At 41.2% G+C, this 15,155-nt stretch overlaps 1 protein-coding gene across 1 annotated transcript; it reads left to right on the plus strand.

Annotated features, from left to right (window-relative positions):
* Window positions 1-217: 217 nt before the first annotated feature.
* On the plus strand, window positions 218-11,983 carry LOC146188394 (uncharacterized). Its single transcript, XM_084605040.1, has 4 exons — window positions 218-370; window positions 7,032-7,185; window positions 10,717-10,970; window positions 11,810-11,983. The coding sequence occupies exons 1-4, from the start codon at window positions 218-220 to the stop codon at window positions 11,981-11,983; spliced, it is 735 nt and encodes a 244-aa protein (XP_084461166.1).
* The last annotated feature ends 3,172 nt before the right edge of the window (window positions 11,984-15,155 follow it).

Genomic DNA, 15,155 nt, shown 5'->3' on the forward strand with positions numbered 1-15,155 from the left:
GTCATTTTTTAAGTTTGTAACCTATGTTGGATCATTTACTTTTCATATATGTATGAATTGTTTTCACCTCTTTGCCTGAATTTAGTGAGCCCCATACATATCTTATCTAAGCTCAGGGAAAGCTCCAACTTATCGGTCATACAGGCATGCACGAAATGAAGTCTTTTGCCCATGGGCCATTTCATTTGATCGTTGACTGCACACTCAGGAAATCGACATGACATTCCCATCGATGGCTCGTAATCTGCACCGAGACACCGTAGGGGAACCGACAAGGGGCATCTTCTACTCCAGTGTGGTCATTCTTGCAGGCCGCACGTCCACCAAGGATAACAACATGACCGGCTACCTGTTCACGTTCGATGTTGACGTAAGTGGCGCCCACTGGTTTGGCCTTGTAAATAGTTATTGACTCTCATGTGAAGAGGAATTCCGCAGTGCCACTTACGAAAACAAAGGTCACTAAGGAGCTCAGCCCATCTTATTTAACATTTGGTATTCACATTCATGGGATTAATTTGTCAAGTGAATGTCGGGTGCTTGCTTTAGATTGTTCAACGTTTTTTAGAGACCGTAACATTTTTTTTGGTTCATTTTAGCACTAGGGCTATATAGGGGGCTACGGCGGACGCCTGTAAGAAGCAGAATGCTTCAATTCGTTCTTGAAATAAACTAAATGCGTTAATTACATTTTTGTTACATTATTAAGGCGAAGGTCTCTCTAGGCTCTTGAACAAAAATCTGTGCGCCGGAGGTGTGCGCGTGATTTGTGCGTCGCATCTGTGAGCTGATGTGTCACTCGTAAATAGCGGGCGTGTCAGGCGGGAGATTAAGAATGAAAACGATTACAGATGTTAGGTAATGACTAAAAGTTACAAATAGACATCGGTAGAAGTAAAAAATAATGCTAATGACTTCTAATGATTATTAATAATTACTAACACCACTTGTAATGACCGATACTTAAAACTACGACTTGCGATGACTGCAACTAATTGGAAATGAGCAAAATTCTCAGCGATGAGTGGTAATGACTGAAAATGACTAGGCAGGGCACATCATGAATGCTGAAGTCTACGAGACGACCAATAAGTCAAATGAAAACATGTAATGACTGCAATTGATTGTGAATGAGTAAAAATGCTTAGCTATGAGTGGTAACGGCTGCAATGACTGAACACGCCTTATCATGACTCCGAAACGACTAATAAGTCAGACGACGACTTGAAATGATCGCAACTGATTGGAGCTGATTGGATTGGCTGGTGGGTTTTAACGTTCAAAAGTGACTCAAGCTATGAGAGACGCCGTAATGAAGGATTCCGGAAATTTTGATCACCTGTGGTTCATTAAAGTGCACTGACATCGCACAGCACACGGGAGCCTTGCTTTTCGTCTCCATCGGAAAGCGGGCGCCGAGACTGAGATTCGACCGTTCATCCTTTGGAACAGTATCAAAGCGCCGTAACCACTGCGCTACCCTGGCGAGGTGATTGGAGTTTACTAAAAATGCTTAGCTATGAGTGGTAATGATACAATGTGTAGGCATGACTCATAATGACTGCGAAACTACGCTTTCCATAACTAGGCTTTTGCCGTTATCCACTTAAGGGACTTCTAGAGACCCTCTTGGTATTTTAGGTGTTTTTTGTATTTTATTAATATCAGACCGGACCTTAGAATAGTCTAAGCTAACAAAAGTGTTCGTAAAAATTCTAGAGTGCGTAACAAGGCTAGCATCTGTCAGCCTGATTGGCGGAATCACATCGTAACACAGTTCCAAGCGAGCACGTCCAAAGCAGATAGCTCAGTCTCGGCGCTTAGAAATATATTTGCGAGCAAAATGAAGGATAAGATTTCGTCCAGATGCGGCGGATATCAGCGACGCCGCGGCCACAGCGAAATTGATAGCGAACCGCCGTGCACCCTTCTGTCTCTCAGGGGATGCCAGCAGGGTGACAAATTCTCTGGGTTAAGCGACATTCGTCCCAGAGGCGGGTTAGCTCTTACTTATGCTGTGAAGCCACCTATCAGGATGGCATTTGTTCGCCTAGTAACCAGCGCCGCAATGTATTTAAATAGTTCTTTGTTGGCTACGATTGTGGAAGGACGAGCTGCAATTCTGTTAATAGAACATAGATACCTATTTAAATAAAAATTCAGAATTGTAATCAACGTATATAACAAACTAATTGAAACATTCTGCCTCTTTCCTGGTGTCCGCAATAATTCCTTATATAGCTGCAGGGTAAAATAGAGCTAAAACATTCACCTTTCCTGAGGACGATCTGAACAGCACCGGCATGGGCCAGTCAGTTGTTATGAAAACCAAGCATTAGTGCAAAGGGCGTATTGAACTGAACTTTCCTCCACTTATTGTAGAGTGAATAATAAAGGTTTTTGTGAATGAATGTTCCTGCTGTGGTAGCTTAGTCAGTTCCGAACGAGGGGAGCTGGGAAACGAAAGATGGACAGGTGCTGCCCCGCTCACCGGCTGTAGGCGGTAGCGAAGGCTTTAGGGGGACAAAATAAGTGAAATGTTTACAACTGTAAAGAAATAAAATATGAATGGGTTCAGAATATGAAGCGAATTTAGGGGGAAGTGCAGTTCCGTACTTGCTAATGAACTACTTTCCTTCCTGTTGCAGGTGACTGAAATTCGACTTCCAGTATTAAAATTAGATACACAGAACAGTGCCAGATATTGTTTGTGCAAAAAGAATATGCGGCGAGAGGGACACGCACTTATGAAAAAATTGTTAGCTTGAATTAGGTGATTGCCTAAACCACAACACTAACATTTCAGTACAGAAGTTAGCCTCCTTGATCATACCTAAAACTTAGAGCCAATAGCATTACAATAATATTCTAATATGAGCTATTTTAATAACACGCCTTTATCCTGGGATATGTATGCCTTAAAAGTATCGCCAAAGCAATCTAATTGCGCACGCTATACCTTGGTACATGGCAGGAAGTTTAAATTTGGAGTGATGCATCTGTTGCATATAGTCTGAGAGGAAGAATTCAGTGGCGAGTGGGCGAGTGTTTTGACTGCTAGTTTTTTGGCCAACGAAAACCAACAATCACATCACTGTGCTGGTGGCTTGTGGTGAGAACTGTTTATTTCCGCGGCAGCTTGTACAGTGGTGTTAAGAGGAGGGGCCGTCTGACTCGCGCGCCGTCGAACGCAGCTACATCACTCGTCAAGCACTAATATTTGTCACCATCGCCCTGTGATGACCGTTGGCTGCGCCTATTTGGAACAAAAGAGTAAAAAAGAGAAGATTACAAAGCTCTATCCAACTACCGAATGCCGACAGAGGAGCCATTAAACAGCGCAAGGAATTCCAGTTAGGGAAGATTTAAACTCGCGCTTGAATGCAGCCACCTTTTACGTTATTTAAAAATTTCATGAGAGGCATTTTGTCAGGTCTATAGCTGTGCTTTCTTAGTGAATGTAAGCCCCAGAGTAGAGGTCCCTGACGAAGCACAAAGTATAGCTATGTATACTATATTTAAAGCTCAGTAAAAAATTAGTTAAAAGTTCATGCTGTTTCCGGTGCAAAGAAGCGAGTTAAGAAAAAAAAAGTGTTCCCAAATCTTATGCACTAAGCGTCCAATCATTTTTCTTATGTTTGCACATATTGCGCATAATTAAAATTGAATGTAATATTAATGCAATTTGACACTTCAATGAAAGACAAACTCACTGGAAATAATTTTAAATCTACTTTAGTGTGACACAAAAATGCGAAATAACAAAATCGACAAAAGAAACACTTTTGTGGCTGCACTTATCTTTCTGTTCATTCAAAACTCTACAATAAATGCAATTTTGCACTATTCCGCGTCAGTTTCAAGACGTGTATGATGTAGAAACTGGTACTTCTGATGTAGACAACAAGAATTGAAACGTCTCTAGTAATACGTTGTAGTCCCATACCCCTGTGCAACAAAACGAATTCACTTCAACCGGTCCAGGCGCGGAGCGAAGGGTGTTTATAAGCACCACTTTGAGAAAAGACACCTTAAACCTCAATACATGGCAGTGGAAGTGTTTCGAAATGCGCAAAACATTTTTGTGCGCGATGTATCGTGGACATCATTTTTGCTGTTTCTGTGGCTGGCTACTTTAGAGCTGAAGGCATATAAATTCGTTCTTGGCTTGAGCGGGGTCGCCATTGGCGCTTGACGTTACTGATGAGCCGCTTAAGAGTGGTCAATGGGCCCACCACTTTCATAGGGGGAAGTGACGTACCTGAGGGGCAAGATTGTATGTAGTCCCACACACTTTCACGGAGTCTGGTGAACGACAGCATTAGAAGTATAAACGATTCCTTAACACTTCTGCGCCCTTTACACAAAGACGCAGCTTAATTTACCCATGATAGGCTTGCCGGGGCCCACTCAGTTCAAAGAATGTTCCGTGATCAAACAAAATATTGACGTCTCCGAAATTTTCATGAGCGGCAGCATAGATCCTGAGTTAACGCTGTCGTACCGTTTCCTTCAATGCAAAGCTTATAAACGAATCCATCAAATTTTGCTCTACGTTGTCCGGTGCAGTGATGCTAAAGTAGAGAGAAAGAATCGACCAGAACTGGTTTAATTCAAATGTTTTTTTCACAACCAAAACACTGCGCCAATCCACTGCGCCACACAACCATCGAGAATCAGCAAGATTGACTGCGCAGCTGCCATTTTTTATAGTGGGATTTATCCGGTTAGCAGCTAGCTATAATACTCAATGTGAATCTGCGGGAATATCAGTTTTTTTTCCATCAAATTCTACCGATCGGCCTTTAGTTAAAGCTAGTCAACCGGAGGCGCCGTGGAGTCTCGGACTGCAGCGTTGACAAGAAGATGCATGCTTCTCGCTCAGGCTTGTTGTGATCATGTACGCAGAAGCCAGGATTTCTGGATTTCTGTAACGTAATTAGCCTAACCCAGATTTCGTACCGCGCAGTAATTGTCCATCGCTGTGATTTAAAGGTTGCCTTATTTTGATACGTATATTATTAGGCTGTGCCCCAGTACCAAGCCACAAGGACAAGAAAAGTCAAGTAATCCCCCGCAAACCGAGCACATAACCCCACATTGAAAATGGAAAGTTTGGAAACATACTGCTGGTTTAATGCAAAGGCATTTGTCAGGCGTAAAAGGCGTGTTACGGAGAATAGTCGTCCTGTCTGCCAACGATAAAGTACACAAAAAAAAAATTTCAAAAAGTCAACATTCTTTCCGCTGCGTATGATCTTATTTCTAGTCATTTGTAGCGGGATTTATTCATTAACACTACCCCTAAAATTTAGCAAAAAAGTTTCTATGACCTCAAATTTCGAATAGATATTGCGAAACACTTTTTAGCTAGAACCTTTTTTACATCATCTATAAGATGACTGCAAAAACCTAAATATCCACAGACCCTCAATTTTAAAGACTGCAGCCTTGTACAAGTTATTTCTAAAGCGCCCGTCATTGTATTTTATGATGGTGTTACTTGCGCTGTAGTGCAGATAGTCCAGAGGCAAAATGTTCAGATGATTAAAATCTTTAGTCATTCTTATATATTTAGGTTTCGATATTCCACGCTTCCATTACATTTATTTAAAAGGCATGTATTTCCTATTTAATGAGTCGCATTTTCATTGTCAGCACAAGAAATGTTTATCAACGTAATTTTGGTGTCATGTTTGTAAATTAAACCAGCTAAATTCAATGTGCGAAGCAGTGTCTCACAATATATCATAGCGGCATCACACTTGCTGTCCTTTCTAGAGAGCAAAATTGAGAATACTATTCTCCAGAGAAATCTAGAGTCGCCGTGGTCGGTGCTTTATTCATGAGCGAAAATCTCTAACATGTCTCTACCATGTACTAGTTGGCAGGTGACATAGGCGGGCTCTAATTGGTCGGCGGAATAGCTGACGTCATGACATCAAACGACATACGTGAGTTGGCGGAGCTATACATTCGTATAGCTTCTTGTAGGTGGTAGAGCGACCTGGACATTGAACCCTCCGTTACGCTAGAATCTCATGTCAGACGAGATGCCGTTTGTTCAAGCAGGCATATTCATAAGGATTGGTTAAATCGGTACGTTATAAGTATGTCAGTTTGTTTTTCACACAACGTCCTACCCTAAGACTGTATAATAAATACTGTGGGAGATAATGCAGGCACAATATATGCATTGGTGATTAACTTAGTAGAAACCTGAATGGGAGCCGCAGACGGAAGCTATTAACGTTGTCTCGTCAAACCCTCATGTGCCGCCTAAATGAACCCCGAATTTATGCTTGCTTACTGAAATTACTCTAATTAAATAATCAACACTTCGCAAGCAGATTATAAGTGTAATGCTTATTTGCTTTTACTATTTAAATCTCTCTATCACCTTGTAATCGCGTTCTTTAAGCCATTGGATGGCCGCTTGCATTTCCAGTTTGTTAATCCGTTACTACTTTCAAACTATAACTCTACAAGATTTGCAGCGAATAATAATTTACTTCCCGAAAGTTCGTACTAATTATGGAAAAATGACGACATCTTTTGCAGCTATTTCATTTTGGAACTCATTGCCTTTAACACTGAAAACTTATATGTCCTTGCCCACACTTAAGAAACTTGCAGGAATATTGGTTGAATTGGCGATGTTTTATATTTTTTATGTCTGATACCTGCGTTTGTGCCTTTGTTTTTGTATAAAACTACTGATTCGCCTAATGCCTGTGTTAGTGCCTTTATTTTTGTGTAAAAATACTGATTTGCCATGTTTTGTATGTTATACCCTTTCGCTAACTTTGCTGTTATTATTTATTTTGTTATAGTGATCTATCGAGGGTCCCGGTGCAGTCTTATGACTATGGGACCCTCGTCTGTATTTTTATGCATTTTGTAAATATGTTCAATCTAATAAACTTTCACTTTCACTTTCAAAAAAAAAAAAAATTGTTATACTTCATCCGCTCAGGCCCCGCGTACGACAGTGTTTGTTACCGTAGGTTTAACAGCCTTCTTCCGTGCAGGTGTGGATCTACCTTCTCTGCTCAATGGTGCTGCTTTCACTTCTGGCATCGCTGCTGCACTCGATGTCGCGTCGAATGAGGCGAATGACCAGCACGTTCACCGAAATGTGGACTGACTACGTCCAAATGTTTTTCGAGAATATGTTCTGCGAAGGCAAGTCATCGTATGCGTATGTTTCCAGCTAAGTTGGTTATGAGTCGCACAATACCCTGACAATCCAGTCTTAGATTTTGTTCGATTACCTTTCTCAATTTCATTGAACACATGTGTGTAGAGAAAAACTTGTTTAGACGTGCTACTGGAAATTCAGGTTAAAAAGGAACACAGAAAAATGTATTTCTTCAATGTGAAATCAACAGTCCTGCTTTGTTTCATCATACGACGCTGTGCAGTCTCCCAGCAGTGTATAAGAAGTGTCTTGTGTAAGAGAACTTGATTGCGAAACTTTGTAATGCTTGCTAATTTTTTAAATACAAGAAAACAGGACTGCAGTAGTAGCTAATTCAGTGATCATCTTCAAAGGACGTCTTAAGAGGGTTTATTCCAAATCTTGATATTGAATAAACACCCTCTCAAACTGCTGCAGGTCTCGCTGGCGCGTAAATATTTTTTTTTTTTTTTTGCGGACAAAACTCATAACTGTTTTGACATACTGAAGTTAGTCAAATATGTACGAATTAAGGAATATTTAAATATAGGGAACAAACATGATAATTAAGTGCTACAATAAGTAACAGCGTCCTCACAGTCTTTATAATCTGTTCCAGCTCACATTTTTGAAAGCGCGAAGACTTCCAAGAAGCCTTGAAAATTGACACTAAAGCGACTTGCAGCCATTCATGAAATGTGCTTTTACGACGTCATCTATGGTACCACCAATTATTTCTCCTCCCTAAGCAACAAAGACTTTTTTGAATTTCTGATCAAGTTTTTGTTACGACAGAAGTTGTTGCCTCCAAATAAAAATGAATGCTGAACCATATAGTTCATGCACAAAAAACGTTTATTCCTGCACTAAGGTTACAAGTTTTGGTAAAATTTTGTCAAACTCACAAAATACTTTGGTTATGCAGACGGGAAAGTGGAAATCTGTTTTCAGCTCTTGCAACCATCATGATGAACTACGCAGGAGCAATTGACGTTGCCGAAATTGCCATTTGTAATTTAATCTGCCGCACCAATTTTGACTCCAATGTGGTCTTCTTGCATTGCTGATATTCGCTTTATCTTACATATATATGAGTATGTAGGAAAACCTAAACCAGTATTGTGTATAAGTTCTTGTGAAAAAAATGGAAACTAAAAGAGCCATTCTTAGTCCCTCTTATAGAACACAAAGGCGTCTGTACACAAGAATATTTGAGTTGCCATTTCGCGCGCCGCCTCCAATTGCGATTTGTTTTATATAAACGAATATTAGCTGTAATGAAGAATTCATATAAATAAGAAAAAAAAATTGCCCTATGTAAAGCATTACCTGGAATCCGAATGACATTTCCAAAATTTTTAGAGCAATTCATATATCAGTTGTGGTCAGCTTTGCAGTGCGTGCCAAATCGAATGAAATTGACACCTGAATGAAGGTCATGTTCGTTTTTGTAGTGAGACGAGTATTCATACAAGAGCGCAAAGACACTGCCACTTCTTCAATAGCAGGTTCTTTAAGATATCCTTATTATAGGTCTAACATTCTCTGAAGAGAACCTGAGTTATCAGTAATTTAGAATTGAATTAGCAATTCGACAATCGATTATGATATGTAGGCACTAAAATCATGTAGTTGCAGCTTTGTCTGTTAGGGTAGACGGCTAAAACAATTTCTGCGTTTTTCTGAAGTAGTTGTTTATTTCTGCACTATATATCAATCAAAACCTCAAGATACAAGAAGTGGAAAGCGATCGGTAAATACTTATTAGACAATCGTAGGTTACTGGCGCATAGTAACTTTCTTCCGTAGATCAAACTTGTGGGGAAATAGCACACTAGGAAATCGAAAAATCGCAGCGTCCAGGCATTAATATTTCCATAATGGTAGGATAACAAGTAACCCAGCTTCAGCACTATGCGGACACCATTCTATTAGCGCCCGCCGCTGAATCGCATTTATTAAATATAACTGAAGAAATAAAATTAGCATAAACTGCACATCAAAGCGGGGAAGGCATATACTGTGCAGTTCGAACAACTAAATTGTTGAAAGCGGAGATCTACAAACAGAAACTTGACAGCAAATATTCCTAATAGAAAAGGTGGCTTGTGAACCCAGTGGCGGCACCCTGGGGGTAGAAAGAGCCCCGGACGTCCCAGGTATTCGTTATATATTTTCACAAAAACCGAAGGACATAAATTTATTGAATGATACGTCTTTAAAGCGAAGGCTGTTGAACGGTTGGTTTCACCATGGAGCGCCGCATTACATAGTATACGGCCCTGCAGGTTCACTTGGGGATTACGGAGGTGCAACTCGCACAAAAGTTGGTATAATAGGTTTTAGGCAGAGGCAGTGGGCATTGTTTGATCGTGGTGATCACATTCTACCTTTTAATGTGCGTCTCCCTCAGCGAGACCCCTATGCGTGTTATCAATTAATTCAGTTGCCGCGTGGAACGTTGATGATATGGTAAATAATCTGCATCTGATTAATTACACTTACTTCCACCTGCCGGTTTGGCAGAAGGAAATGCATTGTTTTTTATTAAATATATTTCTTCATTTCGCGAGGAGAGGCTTGAGAAAATCGAGGTAGTTCAAAATAAATTGCCGCTTACATGATTGCCCAAGTCGCAAATCGCGGATAGGTAAAATATTCCTCTACGCGTTGGAGAGAGGTACAAAATGTTGAGATTGTGAGAGGGAAGAGATGAGTAGAAAGAAGATATAGTTAGGTGGGCTAGCGGCTTGGGATGTTCAGGTGTCAGTGGAGGGGGCGGCGATGGATTAAACTAGACGGTGGCTATGCTGTAGCAGGAAGGGCTCAAGATAATAATAGAAGAATGTGCTTCTTGATCGTGTGTATAGGGCACAATGCTCGTCCATATAGCCTACAGGAAGCTATAGTAGCTTTCGCAGAACTTTATGCTAAGCTGGTGCCCTTACCTCCTCAAATTTATCCCAATAATATTGAAGGCGTTGAAGACCGCATATTAGCATTAACGTTAAAATCCGGCGTAGGTGCCGCCACCTTCCACATTATGAAGGAAAAATCCCGGTCATGTTTCTGGTAGATGCTAGCCAGGAGACTAAACGGCTTCCATTTAGTGGTCGTTAGGATGTGGGACGTGACAAGACCACAATAATGGCTTATTCGTCAGCCAACGCTGCTTTCACCTTTGAGACGGGATTGTGACATCAAAATGAAACGTTACGAGACGCTTGGATTCCAACGTAGACATGCTGACCCTAAGCCAGCGAGGCACGTCCATGCGGTTTCATCCAGGCGCGGCTTCGTATTTATGTCTTGCGTCTTTTAATGTGGCGGCATGCAAACGTATGCTGTGTATTATAAATGTATACAAATTAAATTTTAGAGACATGCTACCATAAAATTTCATTGACATTACGGAGGGCCCCCCAGAAAATGGCTACCGTTAGCGCTGTCACTCCTTTTCTTTGATGACTATAGCTAAATTGTATGCAACTTTTATGTAAACTTTGCATTGTATGACATACGGCCGTACGATTCAGACTTGGAGCCCTCTATTGCTCTTGTAGCGTCGGCAGAGACTCCGCAGGAGCAGCCAGTGCGCGTGTTGAGCGCCGTCTGGTGGATTGCCGTGGTGGTGCTGATGAACGCCTTCGCTGGTCAAATGAAAGCCTGTCTCTTAATCCGCTCCGAGGTGGCAAAGATATCAACAGTGGCCGACCTCAATTCCAGGGCGGAGAAAGGGGAACTGGTCCCTTACACGCTCGGAAGGTCGGAGATCGAGAAGCTTTTGAAGGTAGGCGGTGAACTTCAGAGGGTTTGATTGACAGTTGAAAACTTTCAGCAGCGGTTTTAACAAACTTTCAATGGCGTAAAGGGTCCTTCCGACACCCTTTCAATTGAACCGTCGAACATTTGAACCTTTCTATAAACAGTCAAGGCGATTATTTAGGCTTGCAAATCGTTCATAGTTCGATGAGACAAGTATTTCTTTTTATACTAATTCTTCTCAATCGCATTTTAATGTCATACGAAAAAACACCTCTACCTGGCCGGCCCCATGATTATGAATGTCGCCGCTAACAAAATAATAAGTTTTGTTGTCACTGGTTTCTAACTTTCCTCTACTCTATTTTTCTGAAATCGATGTCGATATGCTCAGCTTCTAATCTATTTTAGGGAATAATAGAAGTTAATGCTATTTCCGCATTTCGCCACTAAAGATATTGGTTGCAGGGGGGGGGGGTAGTAAGGCAGGGGCCGTGAAAGGCAAACGGATGGTCCCCTTATGAGAAAATGCAAAGGTCTTTCCACTTATTCAACATTTCGCGCGGCATAAATGATTGTTTTTTATCATTCGAAGATAAGCTTCTTATCTGATGAATTTGGTGGATTTCTCGCCTGTACTGCTCTCTGCATACGTCTGACGTTGGGAGACACTCATGACTAGATCTACGGTAGTGGTTATAATATAATTCCAAACAAGGAAGCTATAATTGCTCGCACTGCGTCCTTCCTCTATGAAGCTCTTGAATCCGATTGCTTCCCTTTTTCAGAATTGAACAGAAACGTTTGCCCCTCTACCTAAAAGGTGGCCTGAAGAATTTCATGTATGCCCATTTCTCTTCCCCGCAGCACAGCACTCGACAGGACTTCAAGAAGTTATGGGGCATAATGCAAAAACGTGGAGGGCTTCTCAACAGTTTCTTCCGCTTGAGCGACGAGATGTTGACCAGTGTCGCCGAAGGCAAGGCCGCGGCACTGCACGGCGATGGGTTTCTCCAAGTACAGGCATGTATCGGTCTTTAATGCCTGTTTTGTCTTCTGCAAGTTGCTTCCCAGCAATACGAATTTTCAAATATTTTGGACTAGATAATGGAAAATGAAGACTGAACAAATTTTATTGAAACTGCGTTGCGAAATATGTTTCACTTCATTGACCACCATTCTTCCTTCACAGGACCTCAATCAAATGTACTGTGTTGAATTCTTTAACGAACACTTATTAGAACAGTTAATAATGCAATACAATAGACACGATACAATGTAAACGAAACCTACTGGCGCAAAAAAGCCCTGCATTTAAATACATTGTAATGTGGTTTATGCTATGTGCTCAGTCTCGGGTCGGTTCGAGAATGAAGTGTCCATTCGTTTGCATACGCCAAAAATTTCTGATATACCTGCTGAAAGTTTCACCGGGGAGTTGCACCCGTCCATTCTGGCGTTGCTCAGCGCTCAGCTTACACACCGCTGGCCGGGCGGAAGACATCGGCAAAACGCTCTTGACTGCTGACCGTGATTATACATCAGGCTCGTGGTTTCCGAACCACAGGTTTGCAACGTCCGTCATGTAAAAAATTGCGATATTCAGTTTGAGGCCGTCGTCCCATTTGTTATGAATACTGGCCCTCTCATATGAGGTCAGCCAGTCTTCGAGGCCGGTGTTTCTGGTTCCGCAGAAGGCAGCAGGACTGTGCTGTCGCAAAGCTCCAGCGCACACGACTGGTGGCGGCGGAGTGGCAGGACTAAGGCTAAACGCTTCGGCCATGGCAGTGATCAGGAACATATATGTTCCGAACATCCAGGCTGTCAATAAATCCGCACCTCCTCCAAGTGAAAAAGGGGTTTATGCACAGATAAAACGAGGACTGCAGTTCTTCGTAGCAGAACAGGGGGCACACGAGCAACACACTAGATGGCAGTCTTATCTTCAAAGCGATCTCTGCGGCACGGTGGCATATCGTAATTTTCTTCGTGAGCTTCCTGCGGTGCATCTGTCAAGGTACACTACAATATTATCATTATTTAAGTGAATACCATTTAACGACGCATCATATACCCACAGTACTGTATATCGTTTACTTGTTCGCGATTCCAAAAACACACGTTTATGCAACGTTCTGAAATAGGACGGAAACTCTCTGCGCGCAGCGAGGTGATGCATGAGAGACTGGAATACAAAGTTGAATTCTAGAGACACTTTATACGCACAGTGTTACGCCACGACAACCCACAAAAGCACCGCAGCAATCGTAAGTGCAAATAACCGATCTCAAAGTGCAAATAATTCTTCAGCTGGCCACTTTCTATCGTGCTTGCCTTGTTTGCTCGAACTTCAATTTGCACAAGGCAGAAAATATATTCTTTGGCGCTTTCTAAGTTTTTCACTTCGTACACTCTAAACCAAAATACAACCTTAAGGGTGGATATCAGTGTCTATAAGTACCACCTTTGCACCCTTCAAAAAACGGTAATTTTAGGTTGATTTGTACCTTTATAAAGGGTAATGTTTTCATATTTTCTTCCTTTTGCAGCAGGAACTGGGAAAGGTGTTTTATGCCAGTTACATCCTTTTACAATGGGTGTAAAGAACATTTTTTACCTTCGCGCCCTGTTTTAATTTTGCACTTTTATACCGACCCTTTCGTTTTGGAAATTTTTTTACTATGTACTGCGTGGCCAAGCAATGCTCAGTGAGGTGATCAAGGCCTTGCACTTCCCAAATTATCCGGTATGTGTTGCAGAGTACACAACTGCTTTCTCTTGCTTTCAGAATGTTTAAAACATATCAAACATTCAACGGGAATGAACACACATGAAACTGTACTCTTGGAAAACAATTTATTGAAACCATTCAGGGGACTTGACAGACAGTTTCATGCTACCAAAAATATGACTTTGGCTTAAAGGCTAGAAGAGCAGATTCTCAATGGCAAGAAACAATGTGCTTGACCATGGCCTGGTCTTTAGGCAAAAGCAATGTGATGTGCTGCTATGAAGTGCTGAATGATGCGCATCAGGCCTTTGTTACATAAACACTTAAAACTAGCTGATCAAATATACAAATATTCAGATGCGCTGCCATACATGCTATAGCGCCTTCTATGTTGTCTTGAACTCTGAGTACAGAATTTAAAAAAAAAAAATCTGTTGTGCCTCTGCGAGGATGATGCTGTTGAATCTTGTGCATGGTGTATATAGCTTCTCTTTGTCCTGAATAAGAAAGAAAAAGAAGGAATAGAAGTTAAAATGTTCGCTATTTCTACTTTGCAGTATACTGGCTTACAAATTTGTGTCCGCAAAAGTTGTACTGCAGTTTGATAACATATTTCACACTTTAAAACCTGCAAGGCACAACAAAGCTGTCCGTCCTCAAAATGTCTATCAAAAAGCTGTCTAAGTCTCAGGCTTTTTTTTTTAACACCAGTTTATAAGCCCTTTTAATAAATTTTTCCTGGCTATCATATTCAGTGCAGTGTTTCAATAGCCAGATCAGACACACATGTGCCGAACATTGTGGCACTGCTTCAAGCACCTTGAATTTTATCCCAGTTCAGGCACCTAGATGTAGAAGGCATTTTTTATTGAGTGTAAAATTCGTACTCAATAAAATCTGTTGCACGAATAGCCAGATCTAGTATGGGCCCTGGTCACATATATAATTAGAGTTTTACTTATGCACATTACCATTGGAACTTAGTCCTGAAGAGGAATGTACCATCAAACCTGATGCTTCATTTTCATGCACAGAGGAATGTGATTACTATCTTCAAATGTTTTTGCATAGCTGTACTCAAATAATATGCGCAAAAATACAAGACAACGTGAGTCCAAATCTGAAGCATTTTCAGGCTCCACATAATAATTACAAATATTACAAATAACATGTTACTACGATTTCGTTCAACAGTATACGAGGGTCTAAATAACAAAACAATATTCCAGTTAGCACACACCGGGTACAGCATAATGCTAGCTTAAGCTACGTTAACTCACCAAATGCACAGAAGTTGCTCCGTTTGCTCTCGGTTGATCCAGATGTCTGGACAGCAAGCAAAAGATGCATGCAGCTTGGATGCCTGTAATATAAAGACATAAAAATAAGCCAATTTGAGATTTTGGTCCAGTCTTGGTTTAAAAAGAACAAGGCACTATGAAAGCTGACAGTAAGATTCTCTGAGCACCCTACTGCTCACTG

Source organism: Amblyomma maculatum, chromosome 5 (genome assembly GCF_055883805.1).
Source record: "Amblyomma maculatum isolate TAMU_Amacu chromosome 5, ASM5588380v1, whole genome shotgun sequence".
NCBI classification, from domain to species: Eukaryota; Metazoa; Arthropoda; class Arachnida; order Ixodida; family Ixodidae; genus Amblyomma; species Amblyomma maculatum.

What these genes read in the sequence shown, in the direction of transcription:
- LOC146188394 (XM_084605040.1), top strand. Translation starts at nt 218, where the DNA reads ATGACATTCCCATCGATGGCTCGTAATCTGCACCGAGACACCGTAGGG. An exon ending in TGTTCACGTTCGATGTTGAC is followed by an intron (nt 371 to 7,031) that starts GTAAGTGGCGCC and finishes TCTTCCGTGCAG; the next exon opens with GTGTGGATCTACCTTCTCTG. An exon ending in AGATCGAGAAGCTTTTGAAG is followed by an intron (nt 10,971 to 11,809) that starts GTAGGCGGTGAA and finishes TCTTCCCCGCAG; the next exon opens with CACAGCACTCGACAGGACTT.